The sequence below is a fragment of the Pantherophis guttatus genome, chromosome 7 (assembly GCF_059756535.1).
Source record: "Pantherophis guttatus breed Tessera chromosome 7, ASM5975653v1, whole genome shotgun sequence".
Taxonomy (NCBI): domain Eukaryota; kingdom Metazoa; phylum Chordata; class Lepidosauria; order Squamata; family Colubridae; genus Pantherophis; species Pantherophis guttatus.
Window position 1 is genome coordinate 37,153,802 of NC_142069.1, and position 23,010 is coordinate 37,176,811.

At 37.0% G+C, this 23,010-nt stretch overlaps 1 protein-coding gene across 11 annotated transcripts in view; it reads right to left on the reverse strand.

Annotated features, from left to right (window-relative positions):
• Positions 1-611: 611 nt before the first annotated feature.
• The window catches only part of ELK3 (ETS transcription factor ELK3), a 44,031-nt gene continuing 21,632 nt past the window's right edge, over positions 612-23,010 (reverse strand). For all 11 annotated transcript variants that reach the window (XM_034403485.3, XM_034403482.3, XM_034403480.3 and 8 more), the window contains 4 exons: positions 16,926-17,134; positions 14,426-15,220; positions 7,364-7,486; positions 612-1,681 (listed from right to left, as the gene is read on the reverse strand). In XM_034403485.3, coding sequence (XP_034259376.1) covers positions 1,583-1,681; positions 7,364-7,486; positions 14,426-15,220; positions 16,926-17,132 — 1,224 coding nt within the window. In that variant the 5' untranslated portion in view covers positions 17,133-17,134 and the 3' untranslated portion in view covers positions 612-1,582. The remainder of the gene's footprint in view (positions 1,682-7,363; positions 7,487-14,425; positions 15,221-16,925; positions 17,135-23,010) is intronic.

Sequence of the window (23,010 nt, forward strand, 5' to 3'; positions counted from 1 at the left end):
GCTTCCTTGCCAAGAAGGAGAAAGGGAGCATATGATAGAAAATGTGACAGAATACTAATCAAGTAAAAAGTCTGGGAAATCAGTGGGTTCTTCAAATAGCAGAAACTTGTTCTCTCGAAGAAGGAAAGTCAATCTTGGGAAACAGAATTGAAGTGAAAATCAGTTGTATTAATTTTTGCTTCATATTTTTAACTTCAAAATGTACACAAGGATTTGTCATTTTTGCCAAAGCTGGAGCACAGAGGGAGAATATTTTCAAATTGATTTTGAAAATATGACAAATCTGATTTCTTCAATCTGAATCTGTTTTGTTTGAATATTGTTAATGTCTTCATAAAATATGCAGGTATAAGATACCTTTCCAATTACTGCTAAGAGACAATACCCTTCTTCTCTACTACAACTCACACTTATTCAGTTTTACTTTGTTTTGTATTTCATCATCAGGGAACCAGTCATGATACTCTAGGAAGTGGCAAACTCTTTTCTGCTTTCAGAATTCTAGCCTGCTGAAGAGACCAAGAATCTGGATAATTTTTAATCACAATATTCAATACAAGGTTAGTACAAAGGGGGTTGCAGGGGAAGAGAGAAAAATCACTGAAAACTTATTCTGGGTATTACGGTATTTATTTCCCAATTACGGAGAGGCACCTGTCATCTTTTTAGACTTTCATTTTTGTAAAAATCAAAAATGTTGAAGTCAAAGCCTTGGTCCATGCACCACAGGAGACACTTTTTCTCCATCCCTGATAAGAAGTATGTGAGAATTTTACTTGTTCACAAAAATAAATTTTAGATTGACATCTTTTTTAACAATCAGCTTTATACACAAAGATAGTGGCACTGAATAAGGCTACTCCCTCCAATTTAAAAAATGCCCCTAATATATGTTGCAAGTATTTTAAGACCATATTACTATTTCAGAAGAATTCAAGCACTAATGTCTAAATAGTGTTCTATTCTTAACCCACAGGCCAAAATATTAGGGCCTGTCAGTTCAGGAAGTAAACAAAAACATTCTTTATATATTTGGAAAGCGCTTAATTCAAAATTACATGAATATACTGCACAACATGGCTGACCATAAGGGGAATACTGAAATACTAGGATGGGGAGAAAAGTGTTCAATACTTGGTTCTTTCCAACCTTAATCTTAATACTGGAAAATATATAAATCATTTATATAACATTATGCAAAAGAAGGCACAGCCGGTTATAGTTTATACAAGCAGGATGCATTATACGCAGAAGTACAGAAGTAAAACATTTCACATCCTTTACATATTGTTTAGAAATGTATTAAGAAAGATAACTTCATTAACAGTGTTCAACACTTGGAGAGCAGGATATAAAAATTATAAGTTGTTTTAATGCACAAAAGATTTCTTATACAAAAAACCCCCTCACTGTATAAAAATGCTAAATAAACACCATACAAGTAGGTCATCTGTGTAATGGAAAGTGCAAACCATAGTAAAAGAGTTTCATCATGTCCTCCTGGCTTTACCAGAAAAATGAAACCCATCAGAATGGCTGTGTCAAATCCAGTTTATTAGTGAGTCCCCAGTTTGCTGAGACATCAGGATTTATGAGCATTTGGAGAAAGGAGAACTGGAGAAGAGGCCCCATCCAAGCTGGGGATTTGCATTGGGATATGACCATTTAGCAGAGTTGGAAACTGTAAAAAAAAACAAAGGTAAATGTCACTGATATTCGCATTCTATCTATGTGTAAGTTCTCAAACATTGTTTTTAATGATACATGGAGGCTGCTGATTGCAGCAGGTACAAGTAAAATAATTTTAAAAAGATGCACCAGATCGAAGTTAAACATCATTTTGGATTGGATGAATATGAGATGGTTCAGAAAAAGGCATTCAGGGAAAGCAGATATTTAGGACATAGATTCTTGGGGGGGAAACCTAAGTTAAAACTTCCTTGTGATTTTTGAGTAAGCTAATACTTTTTCATTTTATTCTAAAATGAATCGCTATCAATCTGAGGTTTGACATATTTTTTTGTAAATGAATTAAAGTTAAAATAAATCTCAGAACTACAGGTTTGTATATAACATTGGGTTGGGGAAGAAGCATATGAATCTGTAAGAGTAAGACCACCTCAATAAAGCTGATGAATAGGGTGCACGTTGTTTTATTTTAGCAATCAGAATATGATAAAAAAAAAATCATAGAAATAATATTGAAAAGAATTACAATGCAAATATGTCCATAAATTCTGCAAGACATTCTAATCTTCAAGACAATAATTAATGCCTAATGAAATCAAATAATCCCCATAAAGACTAATGTTTTTTAATTTATTAAAATTTAATAATTTAAATTAATTTATTTAAATTGCTTGTATATCAGCTTAGGCCCATGATTCAGAACAGTTTAGAGCATAAAAACAGATAACAAAATAAACTTCAAAAATATTGTAGTAGCTCAGGTCACCACTACTTATTAAAAGCCCAAATAAGATGTTTTTCATAGATTTCCAGAAGGTTATCAAGAAAAGGACTAAACTAAATTGGAGGCAAGGTAGTCCAGTGACGTAAGTCTACTATAGACAAAGTTTGTACCCCTCATCTCAAAGGGATGAAACTTTAATATCTTTCTCAATGATCTCAAAGATCAGAAAAAAATATTTTGAAAAAGATTACCTCAAATGCCCAGCGCCACACCATATATGACTTTACAGGTCATGACCAACAGTTTAAATAGGGCTTAGAAGCTTTTATGCAACCAATAGAGCAGTTTAAGAATAAATATTAAATTGTACTTGCCTACCAGCAGCCTAATCATTGCATTCTTCCCTTGTTGCTCTGAGTCAGTCTCAAAAGCACCCCCGCGTATAGCACATTATAGAACTGTTACCCACAACAGCTTTTTGGTCCAGTAAGGTCTATAACTAGCACATCAACCAGAACTGAGCAAAGGTTCTAGCCTTCATTTGCTCTAACAAGAGCCATAAGACATCCCACACACTCCCACCAAGACATGGGCATTCTTTTCCAGTGGAAGCACAATTCTGTCCAGAGCCATTATGGGGACTAAATTAAAGCCAGCATGTTTCTGAACAAACTAACTCTAAAATGTAACTTGAATTTGGTTATCAAAAGCTGTTCGTAGTGGAGCTACTGGAACATATCTTCAAGAAGGATGCAAAAGCTCACATAGCTAAGATAACTCTTAAGATGATTAGCACTGATGCTGTTACCTAGTTAGAGTAATGAAATATCCGCAAGAAAACAAGCAAGCTCAGAGCACCAAGAACTCCTTGTATTAACCCCGAGTTAAAAATATTCTCCTTTATTAGCAATAGCACTTAGACTTATATACCATTTCATAGTGCTTTACAGCCCTCTCTAAGTGGTTTACAGAGTCAGCCTATTGCCCCCAACAATCTGAGTCCTCATTTTTACCGACCTCAGAAGAATGGAAGGCTGAGTCAACCTTGAGCCTGGTGAGATTAAATCTGTCAAACTGCTGGCAGCCAATGATCAGCAGAAGTAGCCTGCAGTACTGCACTCTATTAGTAAGAAAACTGTATTTTGTATCCCCCTTTTTCATGCCCTTCTGATAAACCAAGGCATGATAGCTTAATGCAAAGTCCCTGAGGCTGTTCTCTTGGCATGGTTCAAAGTTCTTTGCCCAAAATATTATTAGGAATCTTGGAACTAACAAACTGACTGATTTTGGCTTCTATGCTGCTCAACACCCACAAGCTATGAGCAGCTGGGAATTAGACTCTCCCAGATGCTCCCAGTTTGAAGGTGGGGTAAATTAAGGCCTAATTTGTAAATTCCTGGGTATTAGTTAAAATTCTTGAGTCTGCAGATGCTCATTTACTACACTTGACAAATCCTTTACAAGGTGTAACATTCAGTTTCATACTTGTTTGCAGTATGAAGCAGCACAAGCCATAATTTCACAGGTTTGATTTTTTTTTTCTGCATTGAACGGAAAGACTCTAACATGGACAAGGAAATTGTCTTTTTTTTTTTCACAGAAAGTGCTCCTATGACTTAAAATATATACATCCAATTTATAACATTGTATTATATAAACTGCCATTATATTATTGCCTTATATTATGGCAAAATGTAAATGTAATATTTTACAGATAGAAAAATATTTAAACAATCAGTAAAGGGAATATTTGTCAGACTGCCATAGAGTTAGTGTAATAGTTCTATTATTAAAAAATCATTGCAGCATTAGAACAGACTGTATATGACATAGTGTATAACTAAATTTTACATATGGGAAAACAGATTATTAAATACAGCCCTTCTGAATTATCACTCAATATGTACATGCTTTTCTATGTCAGCTCTTCAATAAGCATGAACTTTGCATTACAGAAGCAGCAGAGATTGCATCATAACTGCAGCCTAACTAGTTCACTCTTACATCCATTTCTTAACCAATAAAACTGGGAATGCTGCTGAATATTTATCACATCCCTTTTCTGTAACAAATATCACCTTTAAAATATTTTGGACTCTCCAGTGGCTCTTGCTGTTCTGATTTTCTGTCCTATTTTAAAAGCAAGGAGTGAGCTACAGTCTAAAAATAAATGGCCGTACACAATTTAAATTCATCCATATGTATAACCCACAGATTATATACTATAGCGTTCCATGGGCAAAAGTTTCAGTTCTGGAAAGCCAGGGAATATGGCTGAAGGAATGCATCTCTAGCAACTCATTTAAAAGACACCCCCAAATTCCTTTTACAAACAAAATAAAGGGCTCTGATTCATTGCAGAGATCTGCCCAGTAAGTTGGAGCTTACTTGCTGAGCCAACTAACAATTTTGTAAATTGCTACAATTTGTCTATCCTTTGACTCATCCAAGCTTTGTATTTGACATGCTATATCAGTTGACTCTTTAGAAAAGCTCCTTTTGTTTTTGTGCCTGGATATGAAGGATTCTAGGGGGTTTCCCTCAAGTGCAGCTATAAATACTAAGCAAACAATTAACTGCCTGGATTCAAATGGAGAAGCGTGTGTAAGGTGTTGATGAATTTCAACTGTATTTCCTTGCTATTATTTCTACCTTTGTTGCTTGGTAAACTGCAGCTCTGAACAAGTCTCTCATTATCATAATGACACAGCAAACTTTTAGATCCAGAATGAGTTAATCACAATCTGCGGAGGCTCGGCCAATTAACCTGAGCCACTGACGTCAGTTGGCTGCCGCAGAATCACCTCTACTCACTATGCCGGGAAACAAAAGTAGTTTTACCTGTTGAGTTACCTCAACTTAAAAGAAATGGATTCAAGCAGGTAGTGTCTGTGACAAAATAACATGTCTTTGTTTTTGGAAACGGCACTACACCATTTTTGAGAAGACTTCAGGGATAAAGTTGAAGGAGCAGATGACGGGAACTGATACCATTTGTCACTTCCCCTTGGAAAGCCAAGCATGTACAGGTAGTCGTCAACTTATAACAGTTCATTTAGTGACAGTTCAAAGTTGCAACAACACTGTAAAAAGTGACTTACAACTGTTTTTCACACTTATGTCCATTGCAGCATCCCCATGGTCGTGTAATCAAAATTCAGACACTTGGCAACTGACTCATATTTATGACAATTGCAGTGTCCTGGAGTCACGTGATCCCCTTTTGCAAACTTCTGACAAGCAAAATCAAGCTAGATTCACTTAACAACTGTGTTACTTATCTGCAGTGGCTTACTGTGGCAAGAAAGGTCGTAAAATGGAGCAAAACTCACTTAACAAATGTCTCACTTAGCAACAGCAATTTTGGGCTCAATTGTGGTTGTAAGTCGAGGACTACCTATAGAGTGAGCAAAGCAAGTTCTAAAGGTGGTGGAAACTTGGATCTCCTTTTCCTCCTTCACCAGGGTGGATGAATTTACATTTCAGAGCATGTATCCCACTGCTAATTAAAGAAGGCTTTCTTGGTAGATTACACTATTATTTAAATTCTTCAAGCATTGTATGAAGGGTGGGGGGAGGCTTAAAACACTCCTGTAGTCATATTTCATTTTGGAAAATATTAATATAAAAAGGAGAGCCCTGATTTTCCCTCTGTTGCTTTCTCTGCAATTCTTTCTTCAGAGACAAAACACCATAAAAGAAACAGGCTACTTCTGCTAAAGCTTTGGTACCTCAATCCAAAAAAGCTTCTTCTCAATTGTTACAGGAAACAAAGTCCACGACCAACTGATTTTTTTTTTTATTTAATGCAATGAATTTTCAGGGCCTTGGTTGCCATAACAGTTAATGCAGTCAACAACTCTCCAGCTCTCCTAATTATTAATTCCTGCATATTGGTATCACGTGAGAAAAGAAGCTTTGGGCAAATGGACAACTATGTTAGAGAACCACAGCTGCCACAAGCTGGGACACTGTCACTTCTGCCCTATCTTTCCATAAGTCTTACCTGCAGGGGGCAGTCAAAAAAATAAAGATGGCAGTCATGGAAATGCAGTTAAAGTGCCCCTCTTGAATGTGCATCAACACTGTATGCATGCATGGGGATGAACAAACCACATTTTATTTTAATCGAGGTCAGTTAAATCCCTATGGACTCATTCACACATCCTATTGACAGAGATGTGACCTTTCCCTTTCTTGCAACCCTGCAACAGCCAGGGACATTTCCTTGCTACAACAGATCCAGAATCTATTTATCACTTTTAGGAACCATTAATGTTAGTCAAATCTGCTTATGTTTTCAGTTTTCCTCTTGTCAGTCAAGTACACCCAAGAGGGCAAATTCATGTGTAGATACAGTTTTACACTGACACTTTTCTTTTTTGATAAGAGATTAAGAGAGCGTGCCTTGGACCCATATAGCTGTCACCCATATAGCTGTCACATCCTTGAGATTGATAGTAGCTTTTCTAATACAAGGTTCAATGCCTGTTACTGAAAGATTTCAGTTTCAGATAAGGCATGCTAACCTTCTGAGCAATCAGCAAAATTCTTTGTGGTCTTTTTCATAGATTTCATTATGTACTAAAAATTGTCAACAATTTTTTAACCTCATTTACAATGAAATATTGCCACTGATGTTTTATCAGGAAAGTACTCTGATGTGTACACTATACTATCAGCAGATTAGCTCCTAATTCATTTACCAGCAATATAATGAACAATTTTGGACCAGAGCCATTTTTACTGCAGCAGTGATGTCCTTGTCTCCTGGCTTCAGAGAAGTTACATGTGTTTTCCAAGCATTGAATAATCAGTTGATAATATGTCTCACCCTAATGCTGAAGATCTTGTTTCTTGAGCAAAGGGTGTAATTCTTACATATTTCCTATATCTGTTTTTTGTTCGCCAATGGCAAAGATTGGTCTGAGATAACATGCACCAACTTACCTGGAACAAGGTGTTTGGTCCTTGCAGTCTGGCAGGACTCAAGGGAGCAATAGGACTGAGGCTGCTCCAAAAGTGAATGCTAGAAAGCAGGGGACTCGGGGTCAACAGTAACCCATTTGGAGTCTACAAGACAAAACACACTAGCTTAGTCGTCTGTCAATAAATATGGCCATAAGGAGGCTAGTATGCCATTAACTTTCTCACTTTTATCATAGCTTGTTCAGTATTGCTTACATCCTATTTTCTAATACACATTTTGAATGGGGTATGTAGAGTCATATTCTAATATATTGTTTTCTTCATATCCCTGCATCAGTTCTAATGGAACACTTTCTAGTTGTTTCCCTGGAACATGATCAATGAAAGCATAGCTGGATTCAAAACAGCAGTCTTTCAATCATAAAACAGCTATTTTAGACCCCACACTAGATTGTTGCAGCCATCCAAACTTAACTACTATTTATTCTATAATATATCTTGAAAACAGCTACCCATTGTTCCCCTTTAGTTCCCTATGCCAGAGTATATCAATAATCTTGAAAATATGCATTGGGTTGTGTTCATAATGTTTTTAAATAAATCCCCAACTTGTTTACTCTCGTCTACATGTTTGATTTTATACATGTTCACACAATGCCACAAGTTGGTGAATGCACAAGTGTACTGGTTTTACCTCATTCCTCCATAGAGGAGTTTTACCTCACTCCTCCACTTTTTAATTGGTGTTCAGACATATGTTATGTAAACTCAAAAGTGACTTCCAACCTGAATCATCTTCACTGGAAGATTATATTTGAGGTTTGCAGTAAGTTAGAGAATCCAGAGAAGAAATTCAAGATGATGACTATTTGAATGTAAACAAATAGCCAGGGCTTCTGAGTTATTTTTGTTTCCATTATTGTTGAAACCTGACAGGTGAAAGTTGGAATGTAATCGAGCAAATACCTACATCCATTAGTTCAGAGTTTGAACCTCAAACTCCTATCCAAAATATACCCTATTAAGTTCAATATGGCTCATGTCACACAATTGGACAGAGGTTGGAGCTTCAGTCCCACGCAGCTTGTGTGGATCTTCTGCTCATTAACTGCTATTTTCAACAGAATGACTCACAAAAAAAGCTGAGATTTCTCTTGCAAACAGCCCACAGCTTTGAAAGCAACTGTCAGGTCATTTATTTTTACAAGAACTGCAAACTCTCAGGCTTTTGTACCAAAAATAACCATGTTCCTTTTTTTAGGAATTGATCATTGCTCAGTGTTAAACTCTTCTACTGCAGCTTTTAGCATTGTTAGAACTTAGTTCTCAAGTGGCTAATCAACAAAATGTCTAATTCCCTATGTTGTACATAGCACTTGAAGAGACTTTAAGCCAAACAAAGACCAATACTGAATATCAGAACTCCAGTCTAATCAATAAGTGGGTTAATCCTGAAAGAGGGATTGCTACAGTATTCTTTGAACTTTTCACATTTTCCATGAGAAGTCAGTTTTTGTATTAATACTTGGTAAAGTTAGAAACCTATATAAAATTAACAGCCATTTCAAGGGATAGTTCTCAAGATTTCAAAAAATATAAAGTGGTTCTCAGAACAAGATTTGCTCCCTGTGTGGTTGAAGCAATCACATCAATAGAAGTAGCAGGAAGTGCAGAAAGACTACCAAATTGAGATTCACCAAGCTTTGTTGGGAATTATAAAGCTGGATGGGATCTGTAGCCATTCAGATGGCTTCAGAATCCTTCATACGGAATGAGTTACCTAACCTTGATGCTTATGGAATACTATCCTTAACTACAGTTAGAATTTGAATTGACTCATATAATTACACATGAGTTTTTAATCCAGTACGTAAACAGTGAAAGTTGTAAACTTGTATTTCTATACATTTTGAGGTTCTGGAAAAATAAAAATGACAAATAGCACTGGAGGTATTGTAAAGACTGCTTGTCTTGAGACTTGTCCTGATATTTTTGATAAGCTGATTATATTGAAAACTGATGTGTCTGGAGATGCTTACATTTTTAATAATCTTTTCTTGACTTTTGCAATGATCCTTCAGTTTTCTACATGCCTTTGATATCAATGTCTTTCTTTCTTTGCAGAATTATAAGCCCTAAATTATATTTGGTATGATGCAGAACCTCTGAAATGACTTTACATCAGTTTTGTATGGAGTGTTCTGAAACTGCCCTCATGCGGTATGCTTGCTTACTAATATTTATCCAGGCAGAACTGATCAAAAATAGAATGTTTGCGCTGCTTTCTTTCTTCTGTTCTGAAGTTATGTTGGTTAAATATACCTTAACAGAAGGGGAGAAAGAAAATAGCGCTTGCATCCTATTTTTGATCATTTCTGTGTGGATAAATATCAGTCAGCAAGTGCAATATGCTTAAAGATTGTCAAATAACTCTTACTATGTCAGAAAATAACAAATGAAACAAGAGTCCGGTGTGTGGGACCATAAAGTCAGCATTGAGTTCTGGTGACTGCTTGGGCAAGTCCCTGCAGTTTTCTTGTCAAGATTTCAAAAGATGTTTGCCATTGCCTCTTTCCAAGGGCTGACAGAAAGTGTCTAGCCAAGGTCACTCAGCTGGGCTTTATGCTTAAGGCAGAACTGGAACTCATGATCTCTTTCTAGCATGGTGGCTTAATCACTACACCAAACCGGTTCTCTATAGTCAGATGTAGATATAGATAGAAATGTGTGATAATATCTCTGTGTGCATGCTCATGCTGCAAATTGGTCATGTTCCAGTGGATATTATTCATTCTTTCATTCATTCACTTCCTCTTATTCACTGGAAATAACTATGGGGCAGGGCCCACATTACCACCTAGAGTTTGAAAAAGAAGCATCTAAGGGAAAAGCCGGATGACTGCAATACAGCGCTCTCTTCCAGTCTTTGTACTGTTACAAAAAGATGCTGTCCTCATATACCCAAGCCCTATTCTACTGAAATAAGAAGGCCGGTAACTTGGGCTATCTTTACAATTTTAATATTAGACAAGTTAATAAAAGTGACTGCAGAATTATGAATGCCCCCCCCCCTTTATTTTCCTTCTCATGTTACCTACTGGCAGGTAACATGTGTTACCTGCCAGTAGGATAACAGTTACCAGCCACTCTCCCTGGTGTGGGGTGGGGTCAGACAAGTGTAGAAAAGGGATTGGAACAATTTGCTTAACCACCCATCAATTTGAACAAACCAACTGAATGCACAGAAGAGTTCCACAAGTGTCACCTGTATTTAACATTCCAAAAGGATTACACATCAGTAGAAAATAATCTGTCTGATAGGGATACATGGTGGGAGATTGTCATGAATGAGATCTATCCTCAGTTGAAAGGGAATGGAAGTGCCAGTGGCAAATGGCCACATCAAGAAGCCCACGGAGGACACAAGGTATGCATTCCTCCCTCAGAAACCAAAACAAACAAAACAAAAAATAGAACAAGTAAGTAGTGCTATCATGCAAATCAGCAGAAGCAGTGGAAAAAACTTCAGTGCACTCTTTAGTAACAATGCACAGTCCATTTCTTTAAGCATGAGGATAATGCTCATTCCAAAGAGTGCTAAACTAAGGTATATAAGGAGCAGCATTACATGTTGGAAAAAAGTTCAAGGCAGGCATAATGGTAGCAAGCTCCAGTCTCTTTTGCAGCCCATATCAAAATGGACGTAGCTGGCAATTGGAGGAAAGGAAGTACAGTATGCCTTCAGTAGCCTAAAGTGGTCAGTCGTAGCTGGTCAGATCCCAGCCTCTAATTACACTATCAATGAAGCATACTAAAATGTATCAATGGCAAAAAGTGAGTTGGATGAAGAGGGAGAGCGCTACTTTAAAACTGAAACATGATTTTCCGGTAAGTGATTTCAGGTACAACCTGAGAATAAGGCAAAGGCAACATAAGACAAGTCATATCAACAGTTACTGGTGCATATATGTATCATGTTAAGGGATGCAAGGATAACACCTGGCTTAAGTACAGCAGCTGGGGGAAAGATTTTTTTAAAGCTTCATAGATCTTGCTACGTTAAAAGTAAGCAGATGTTATTATGGCTAATTTTGTGTGAATCAAACCTTGTTTATTTCTGCTTCTAATACATCCATTCTATCTCTTTTTCTGATGATATATAGCATTTCTCTGCATCTTTGTGCTTTTCCTATCCTCTCATTCCCTTGACTGCAATTAGCAAATAATACATTATTGGAGAAGCAGAGAAAGAACAATCCACCTTAATTCAAAACAGCACTGTTCCCTGCCATGGCCTATTTATTCACGGTTTTGATAAATGCAATTCAGAATGGTTTTTAATTAAGGGGGCTAATTGAGGAAACCATTGAGGCTCACAGCCACTAAAATGGAATAGAACATTATTTTATATCTCTTCATCTTTTTTAATCAAAATTTTTGCCAGGGCTTTAGAACAATGAAAAGAATGAATTCTACCATGTGCCTTTATGTAAACTCACTGAGAGCTTCATCAGTACCACTGTCAACCATATTGTTTATAAGAGTTAAATCTACATCCTAAATCACATCTTCAAGTCAATAACTACTATGTTACAGAATTATCCGTCCCATGCACACATATCTACCTACTTTCTACTTGTGTACTGATATTTTACATTTACCCTCAGTGTAGCCTGGGCCTTAATCTTTCTTTAAAAATCAAGAATGTTTCTCTCTGAATATTGCATAATTAAATTTCTATGACTGGCACTATATGTTGTGCTAAATTCCACGAAGTATAATTGAGCACATATGCATAAGAACAGACTGGAAATATCTTGTCAAGATTGCAGTGTTTGTTTAAAACGCCAGGGTTAGCTCTGCTACTGGATGGACAAGGACAACATAAAGCTTTTGTAAAAGGACAATATAGGAAGAGAAGGCTTGCAATTGCCCATCACTATCCTCTTTCTGGAAACAAAGGGAAATCCAATGCTTAGTTTGCAGAACACATATTTTTTATTGCCAGGGCAGTTCCCAGTCAGAGGAGCAAAAACAGGAGCAGAGCAAAGTAAAGCTCATTTGAACCTCAGTACAAAAGGGAGAAGCAGTTCGTTACCCTTCTGGAGTCAGCTTTTCTTGTTTTCTGAACATCCTCAAGCCATTTTCTGATTAAATAAAACAATCTGACCCAAACATGTCAATTGGTATTTTGCTTGCCTGAGGCCTACCTAGTGCCAGCAGAATACAAAGGGCTATTAAGAATTCCAGTTGCCAACTGGTCAGAGAAAAAACAAAACTTGTTCTTAAACATTCACTGTAGACAAATCTTGCTATGCAGATACACATTTCCAGGTCCTGACACGGAATGGTTAATTTTGACTTCTCTGTGGTAGGGCCCACATTACAACTTTCCCTGGACTTGAAGCAAGCCCTGATCTTAGAGGACGTTAAAAATATACTTATTCATTCGGTCCGTTACAAGTTTTTTTAAGCATTATATTTCTTGACTTAATAATGTCTTACTGTCTTTACATATTATCTAGAGATGTTAAAGAGAGAGAACATACAGATTTTTAAATAAACCCCATTTCCCCCAAAATAAGACATCCCCTGATAATAAGACCAATTGGGCTTTTGAGCGCATGGCAATAAGACCAAGCACTTATTTCAGGATTGAAAAAAATATAAGACAGGATCTTATTTTCGGGAAAACATGGAAGGTATTTCTCTCTGGTGATAGTGATTCCTTCTGGACATGTTAGGCTATATCAGCTTGCAAATGGAATATCACCTATTGGTTCTTTTGTCCTTGATGACTACTTTATACCAAGAATTCTGCAAAGTGAAATCCCATCGCATCTGGAGGTTTCCAATTTGAGAAATATTGTTCTATTCTTCAAAACACGTTACCATTACAGAGTGTCATACATCCAACTAAGCCATTAACAACCACTTTTGTCACGCTCATGAAAATCCATGGGCTGGGCTGTTTTCATGAAGAGCAGAAAGATGCTGAGCTCATACAAAGTGTGAAGAAAGAAATAATTTTTAAATATGCAACCCCAATAAGAAACTTTACCAGATTTCTTATAATCCAAAATGTTCATTTTATAATAACTGTCGCCTCAAAGAAAACTGCACATCTCCAGACAATGCAGAATCTTTAGACCAGGGGTGCCAAACTTGCGTCGTCGTGGCGGCATCACATGATGTATCGTGACTTTTTTTCCCCTTTGCTAAACCGGGCAGGGCGTGACCAGTGCGTGACGCATCCGGCCCATGGGCCATGAGTTTGACACCCCTGCTCTATACATTCCTATCTGAACTCCTGCAGAACACAATTCTTACTTTTGGCCATGCTGCCTGGGCACTATGGTTGAACACATTTGGAATTGCCAAACTGGGGAAGTGAATTTATTCTGTTTGGCTGGGGAACAGAATATTGCCAAAACACTGCCACAACAACATGGTTGTAACAGTGCTTCTCTTTTGAACATTCTCCCCCCCAAAAAATTCCTCTAGTACCTATACTTACAAATATGCATTTGCTGCTGCTCTGACTTTTTATATCATTTTCTAATGCTTTTATTTATAATAACTATAGATAATTGTTATTGTTAAGCACAAGTACAGGGAATTTTCATCTTCTGACCAGGAATAGGTTGCATGGATTTATATAATATCTGCCAGCTTATTTCCTAAGTCACCTGTTTTCTCCAGGTAAGAAAAATCACTTATCTACAGCTGGGATAGACTTAATTCTGCCCTTCACAAAATCCTGGAATTCATCTCCCTTGCTAAATTGATTTTCCTCCCATTGGCACTGATTGTTAACACTTCTAACAGGAAGTAACTTAAATAATAAATTGCATAGTCGATGTCCATTGTTTTTTTTACTGTTAAGTGATCGGTTGGTCTGTCTGTCTGACTGTCTAACTAACTAACTAACTAACTAACTAACTAACTATTATTTGTGATGGTATATTTCTCTAAATTCTGCCCAAATAAGCCTTGAAATTGCTTTACAATAACCATGAAGCATGTCTTGTGTCAATAAAATTTTTAGAATTACAGCTAGGAATTCAAAGACATCCGTCTTACCTGTGCGGTGAAGAAAGCAGGGGTCAAGGATCCTGAGGGAAGCGCAGGGCTATTGAGGGCAATAGAGCCGAGGTCAGTACTTGAAAGAACCATTGGAGGTGCGGAGATCTCTAAGCCTTTGGGTTTTTTAGCCTTTGGAGGAAGAGAAGGAGATTTTACTTTGGATCCTGAAGAAAGATTCAATGGCTCAAGAGAATCTGAATCCTGGCAAGTAGACTCCAGATAGATGTTTCTGTGTTCTGAGGGAAGGGGTGAGTTAGGTGACAGAGATGGTGATCGAGAGGAAGCTGATGAAGCTGAGGATATGCTCGTTGTGTTGGGCAACATTAAGGATGATATTTTTGCAGAGACAGAGGATGCTAAAAATGTAGAGGCATTTGCTGCTTCAGATGTGGATGGCAATGACACAACAGGCCTCATGACTTGTTTGTCTGTTTTGTTTGTCACAAATCTAATAACAGTCCGGACTTCTTCCAGAGGTGTGGTTTCTTCCAATTTCTCCTCCAGCTTTTCTGTTTTAATTTGCTTGAGAGTTTCTGGCTGATTTTGTAAGGAATTGATGGTGAAAGATGAGTACAGCCCTGAATGAATGTATTCGTTGCGGCTTGTGCCTTTCAAGACTGGGAGACCATGCTTATGCTGTTCTCTGCTCTCCAGAGGCATCTTGCAGTCGCTGTCCTGCAGCAAAAGGCTTTCTCTGCTGATTTCCACAGCATGAGGATCCATCTTTAAGATTTCCGGGAAAGAAACAAACTTGTACACAAACTTTTGACCAATCACCTTCTTGATAATGTTCTGCAGAAAATATCAAAGCAGGTATGAAAATATATGTAAGTGACTTGACAAAATAGCTCAAAGAAGTACAAGTGACTGACTAAAGAAAAGGCCCCAAGTTCAATCCTGGCACCTCTGGATAAAAATATTGGGAGAATGACATTGTCACAGACTTCAAGAAGTTGTTGTTAATTCAATCACCAGCACTGGGCTTTAGGGCCAAAATGGTTTAATACAATATAGGATAAATTTTGTTAACAACAGCTCTTCACAGAAAATTCAGGATTCTGTATTTTCTTGTCGCTCTCCCTTTCTTCTGTACTTTCCCCTTTCTTTTCTAACCTTCCAAAACATAATTTTTAATATACTCAAAACACTGTTCTTTCTTTTTAAGCTACATGCAACATTGTCTTTTCTTACTATCCAGGACTATTGTACTTTTTTTAATGTAGTCATTTTATATTCCATCCTTATCAATATGCCTAACAGCGATATATTGGATGGGCACCATTCTAATTACCCCTAAAATGCTCTTAAAAGAAACAGAAGACATTATAGGATTTAAAACCATATACTAATCAAGTTGTTGGAAACTAATCAAGGAGAGAAGCAACTTAGAACTAAGGAGAAATTTCATGACAGTTAGAACAATTAATAAGTGGAACTTGCCGGCAGAAGTTGTGAATGCTCCAACACTGGAAATTTTTAAGAAGATGTTGGATAACCATTTGTCTGGTTATCCAAGTCATATAGGGTTTCCTGCCTGGGCAGGGGGTTGGATTAGAAGACCTCCAAGGTCCCTTCCAGCTCTGTTATTCTATTCTATTCTATTCTACTACAGGTAGTCCTCAACTTATGACTGCAATTGAGCCCTAAATTTCTGTTGATAAGCTTCCCCATTGACTTTGCTTGTCAGAATGCTGCAGGTGCTACATGACCTCAGGACATTGCAACTTATCATAAACATGAGCCAGTTGACAAGTATCTGTATTTTTATCATGTGTCCATGGGGATGCTATAATGGTCAAAGTGTAAAAAACTGTCGTAGGTCACTATTTTCAGTGCCGCTGTAACTCTAAAGTCACTAAACGAACTGTTGTAAGTGGAGGACTACCTGTATAATTCTAATTTTTGTACTGGAGTCTTTTACTACTATACCACCATATCATAAAAGGGCTGTGAAACTCTTTGAAAGGAGTGCTTCAGAAAGCATAGAAGGGCATACAAAGTGCCCCTTTTCAAATTCTTAAGCAGCTGCCACTTTTTCATGTTCACACAGCTGCTTCCCAAGTGCTCCTGGCTGTCTCTGCATTCAGGCCTTAGACAGAGCCAAGTGGCCTTGCTTGCAGATTGTGCAGAGCCAGCTGGGAATTGCTTCCAAAGCAGCCGTGTAAGCTTTCTTATAACACCGTGTTATTATCTAGTGCTATTCCAACATTGAAATTAATATTTTATTTTACAATTTAAAAAAATGTAAAGTCGTGTAAATTACATTAGAAGATTTTTTTTGTTTTGTTCTTCTGCAAAAAAATAAATAATGTTACCATTTTCAGGATAAACACCAAAATATGCAGCAAAGAATTAGAAAAATTTTTTTAAAAAAAGAAAGAAAATTTAAAAATTTCCGCAAGTGCATTGAAAGGAAAACATCCTTGTCTCTGGGTCGGAGAAACCAGGTACAACGTATATATAAGACTACTTTTGTTTATCTAAAATTAAAAAATACCTTGTCATAATAGTATCTCAGAGCTCTGCTCAGTTTATCATAATTCATGTTAGTTTTGTTTTTTCTGAGTCCCCACAGCTTCGCCACCTCTTCTGCCTTAAGTAACTTAAATTCACCATCATTGGATGTCCAACAAATCAGGTGTTCATGTTTCTGGTCAAGAAGCAACTGCAACAGGAATTGCCACAGTGTGATTGCACTCTCCATGCCTACAATAAAGCAAAATAAAAGGAGGAGAATAAAGAGAATATGAATATTGCTGCACTCAGAAATGGGCAAGTGGCTTGAAAGTCAGCCTACAATTTATAGGACCTATTTTTGAGAAGTCCTTCATCTTCTTATCTTGATTGACACTGGAAAGAAAAATCATAGTAAGCTATAAAAAAACACTAGCATGCTTTCCCACTAATTCCACTGTAAAATGCATACAATGATTTAATGTAATTCAATTTTCTCTGTTTTAAAAAAGAAAATGAGGAAACAGAGATTAAAAACCATGTCAGTTCTCATCCACTATTAGTATTATCACATCACAACTATCACTAGCCAGCAGATTTTTTTACTAAAGGGGGATAATTCTAAAAAGTGTAACCCAGTTACAAAAGAGATATACATCTGCCTTAAACTCAAATTAGTTTCAAATATAACACATAAGTAGGATTCTATATGTAAGTATGTATATACAAGTAGCTCTCGACTTACAACTATAATTAGAACCATAAATTCATCATAAATTGTTATGGTTGTAAATCAAGGCACCCATGTGACCAGAAGTAATTTTCTGATCTTTTTTGCAGTGGTTGTAAGCAAACCACTGTCATGGTTGTTAAGCCAATACAGCAGTCATTAAGTGAATCCAAAAAACATCACAAATCACAGTCACATGACTGTAGAATGCCACAACTGGTCATGAAGCTGACCTGCCCGACATGGGCAGGTGTGGTTTGCTTGCTAATAATCCCAATAACTATTTCCAACACTGCATTCATCTATGTTTCATTTAACCAAGATCAAATATTCTGCAAATGACACTAGAAAACTATGTTTTACAATCTGGGAAACATGAGTTCACATAAAATAGTACACAATATACAATAAACTTAAAGTTGCTTATTACCACATATGAACTAGAGCCATTGTTCTAAGCTTTAATTGATAAATTAAAGTGTTACAGTGGACTGTTATTCTTGGCAATCACCATAGATCAAGGCGCCTTCAGAAAGATAACAATACCACATTGTTTCAGAATATGCCACTCTTGTATCTCTTAGTATCTTCCTATAGAAAAATGAAGTTGAAATTAGTAAGAAAGTATGGGCGGAACAGCAAATGGAATTACCCATCTTGTTATAGTTTGTTTATGATGGATTGTGTGACTGAGCAAAAACATTTCCACTAAAACTTAAATATGTCCAACAGCTTCCCTGAGGAGACTGACCTGAACCCTTAATACCTTTTAGCATGCTGAAACCATTTTTATTTCAATGAACATTGTCTCCTTTGATTTTTTTAGCTGTTGTAATTAGTTGCAGTATCTGACTTTATATTTTATTCTTTGTAGTAGTTCCATTGTTGTTGTTAGTCGCGAACTTGTGTCCAACCAATTGTGACCCCATGGACAATGTTCCTCTAGGCCTTCCTGTCTTCTACAAACCCCTGTAGTCCATTTAAGATCGGGCCTACTGCTTCAGTGACTCCATCCAGCCGCCTCATTCTCTGTCATCCCGTTCTTCTTTTGCCCTCAATTGTTCCCAGCATTAGGCTGTTCTCCAGTGAGCCTTTTGGTACTGTTAATGGGATTTTCATGGTGAAGATACTGGAGTGGGTTGCCATTTCCTTCTCCAGTGGATCGCGTTTTGTCAGAGCTCTCTGCTATGACCTCTCCGTCTTGGGTGGCCCTGCATGGCATAGCTCATAGCTTCATTGAGCTATGCAAGCCCCTTCGCCACGACAAGGCAGTGATCCATGAAGAGGAGTTCCATTGAGAACCCCTCAAGTATACTTCAGTGTACATAGAAAAAATAAAAGTTATTTAAGAAAATATGTATTCGTGCAAAAGTAAAAACCTTGAAACTTGTTTTCATTTAGTCCAGAATAATTTCCAATTTAAATAAACTTTCATCAGTAACGTATTAAAAATTCATTATGTATAAAAAAATAATCCAAAGGAGGCATATTAACTCTTGCAATTTTTAAAATTATTTATTATTTTGTTTTGGGGACAAAAAGTAAAAGTAAAAGTATGGAAAATAACACTGACCAAAAAAAATTGAATGCAACAGCAAAGCCTTAATGAATCCCTAGTTAATAATTACTTTATTCATATTTAGTTAGCATTTTTAGTTAGATAGACAAAGTAATACATAAATGTCTTTTCCCACAGAAATATTGAATAGATTTTTAAAATATTTTATGTCATTTTAAAATTACAAATGTCATATAATTATGTGCATTTAACTTTATATTTTGGTGCTTTATTTTTTCTGCTTTCTTATTAGTGATTTTTTTTTAAACTATACATTTTTTAAAATTATCCTTATCATGTTTTTGAATATGTTTAAACTCAGAGTCAGGCTTCGTTAGGGTTTGGATCTAAAGTACTCTTGCTGAATATTTGGATCTACTAGGAAATCTCAGAATTATAGACTCACCTGGCAAAGTTAAAAAATACTCTTGGCAAACTTGTTTTCTCTTGGTGCCAAGGTGACTGCACAGACTTGTCCATGATGTCACCCAGAATCCAACTCATCGCCTGAGCTTTTAAACAAACCAATAAAGAATATTTGTAGCTCAGGATTGAAATGAGGGGTTCTTGGTGCTCTCTGAGCTTGCTTGTTTTCTTGCAGATGTTTCATTACCCAATTAGGTAACATTGTCAGTGCTACCAGCTACTAGTCCTTACTAGCACTGATGCTGTTACCTAGTTAGGCTAATTGTAAGCCGCCCTGAGTCTCCAGAAAAGGGCAGAATATAAATCGAACCAATAAATTAAAAAATAAATAAATAAATAATGAAACGTCTGCAAGAAAACAAGCAAGCTCAGAGAGCACCAAGGACCCCGCTTTTAAACAAAGTTCATTGAACATGTCTGCCACTAGATGGCACACGATTTCTGTCTCTCTATACTACCCATTCTTTTGTACTTCTTAGGCAGTAAAAATGTCACATTTCTTCTGCAAGATCTTAGATAAACTACACAAAGAACCACTTCATATGATTTACGAATGTATCAGGCCCAGCACAGACAGAATTTTAAATTGCTAGTGTATATATATTACATGTATGTATATATGTGTGCCTGTCTGCATGTGTCTGTGTGTATAACACAAAACCATATTTATGGCAAATAACCAAGCAATCAAAAATGTTTTATTAACTTCCCAAGGCAACTTACTGAGGAAAATACTGAACGTACAAGAATATCAATTCCCACTTTCAGCATTTTTATAGGCAAGTTGTTCAAAAAACATATCTCTGGTTTTTTTTACTGCCCCATAAACTTAAATTCTCCTACAGGGGGCAAGAAATACCAATGGGGGATCAGAGGCAGGAATTTGTTTCATTTATTGCCATCCATATAATGCAAAACAATAGAGGTTAAGTAGGGGTTTTAAAGGTGTTCTAATTTCTCATAATACTTTAGCAAGTCAAGGTAAATTCTAACAGAGATTAGGGGTAAACCCACTTCTGTACTAAGATAAAAGAAGCAGGAATACCCTGAGGGAAGCCAAAATCTTCCTTTATATAAACTGCAGTGTAGCAGAAGCTATTCTGGACCCATTATGAGAAGCCTAGCTTTCTGGAGAAGTCTATATTGCTGGGAAAGAAAACACAAAAAGAGGATGACTAGCAGCAAGTGAATGGCCTCAACTATAACAGCGTTACGTGCCCTTAGGCATACAGTCATGGCCACATGACCGAGGGAATGTCTTCGGACAATGCTGGCTCCCTCAGCTATGAAACAGAGATGAGCACTGGCCCCTAGAGTCAGACACAACTGGAAAAGGGAAAACCTTTACCTTTATGGCAGCAGTGTGTGCCATAGAAGGATTTGAAAAAACAGGTTATGAACAGATTTTCCTGGAGAAAATCTATCCACCTGGACACTAAGAGTTGACATCATCTGGATGGCACATAACAGTACATTCAATACATTACACTAGTACATTCAGTACAAGCGATAGATTTGTGCATTCACATGTTCATTTCCATTTTTAAACGAAAAGGTAATACCAAAAGGTTTTGGGTTTTGCAGTCTTAGCACTATACCCGTGATGATGAACCTATGCCATGCATGCCAGAAATGGCACGCAGAACCCTCTCTGCTGGCACGCATGCTGTTGCCCCAAGTCAGATCTTCGTGGCGTTTCTTTCGTGAGCTTCTGTTTCCCTGCAAATGAGGAAACAGGAAACAGGAGCTCGTGAAAGAAAAAGAACTTAGCTCTTGCCGCGCTGCCGGTGTTGGGATGCTCTGCCTCCTGCCAGCCAGCTGGTCATCAGGTCTCTGCTGTGCATGCGTGCATGTCCATGCATGCATGTGCACATGTCCGCGCATGCTCATGCGCATGCTCACACATGTCTGAGTGTGGGAACATGTCCGCGCACACACACACCTTTCCGTTTGGGCATGCACACGTGCAGTTCGGTGTCTAAAAGGTTCGCCATCACTATACTTTTCTTCATTTAGACCAGGGTTTCTCAAAACTGGATCATTTACTCTTGGAGGGTCATCAGCAACTTGAGGGGAGATTATATATTTTTTTAAAAAAACTGCTCAAGCTTGCATTAGCAGTCTTGAGTACTAGTAAAATTCACTCCAGACACTGCTGTTCACTTTGCTGTTTTTGAGAACCAAATTATATATAAATTAAAATCTAAGTATTAAAAGTATGATATACAAATTAAAATGCAACTATTAAAAGTAAAAAGCATATTTATTTTTGGCCAAACCTAATCTAATTCCAATGAAATAATTAGTGTTCAGAATAGGAATTCAAACCAGGAAAATTATAGTAAAATAATTTGTAATTCTTGCTATTTTGCACTCTGCAAAACATTAGTTATTTATCAAATTGAGAGATCATATTAACCCCTCCCCCCCAGAAAAAACCCTCTTTTAACCAAATCCCTTTTACCTTGAATTGATTCATTAGTATTTACTTATCAAGTAGCAGGATAATTAAACACAACGTAATAATCTCCATTTTGCATGTAACCTGTTCTAAAAGCCAGATTAAATATGGTCATATCATTAAAGAGCATTAGCCAACACAATTTGTCCCTCCAGACGCTTCCCAATTTTCTCAGGTGATTTAAAGATTATCGCTTCATAGAATGCGAGGGTATGAAGGGATATTTGGAACTAGTCCAAATCTTCACCTAATGAAGATTCCACTACTATAGCATTCCTGACATATGGTCATCAGTCTTGGTTTAAGTACTTAAGTAAGGTAAGTCTGCTACTTCTCTAAACAGGCTAGATAGTTCCATTGTTAAACAGTTTTTAGGAATTCCTTCCAACACCCAATTGAAAACGTATCCCTGTAATATAAAATCTCTGTTCCTTTTCTTCTCTTCTGATTATACTCTGATCAAGTCTAGTATAATATTCTACATAACGTATCCTTTGAGACACTTTGAGACAGCTATTACATCTCTCTACAGTCTTCTCTTTGTGTCCAGGCCAAACATACCCAAGGCCCCAAGCAATTCCTCCTAAATTTTTCTTTCCTGACCTATTATCATCTTTGTTGCAGTCATCCAGACATGCTCCAACTTTGTAAATGTCTTTTGTAAAATGGACACAAAATGCTTAAGAGCAATGAATATTGACCCCGACATTGTACTTCTGTTGATGCAACTGCTTTGAGCTGCTGGGAGTCAGGTGGTACATGAATAAAACAAACAAACAAATACTGCATGTATAAAGTTTGCAGCTGAATGACACTCATGTTCAGCTCAACTAAACTACCACGATTCTTTTCAAATGTATAGATGTCCAGTATGGTCTCCCCATCCTATTTTCATGTTTCTAACCTACCTAAATTAAGGACATTTTCTTTGTTCCACTGGAAATTCATCTTGC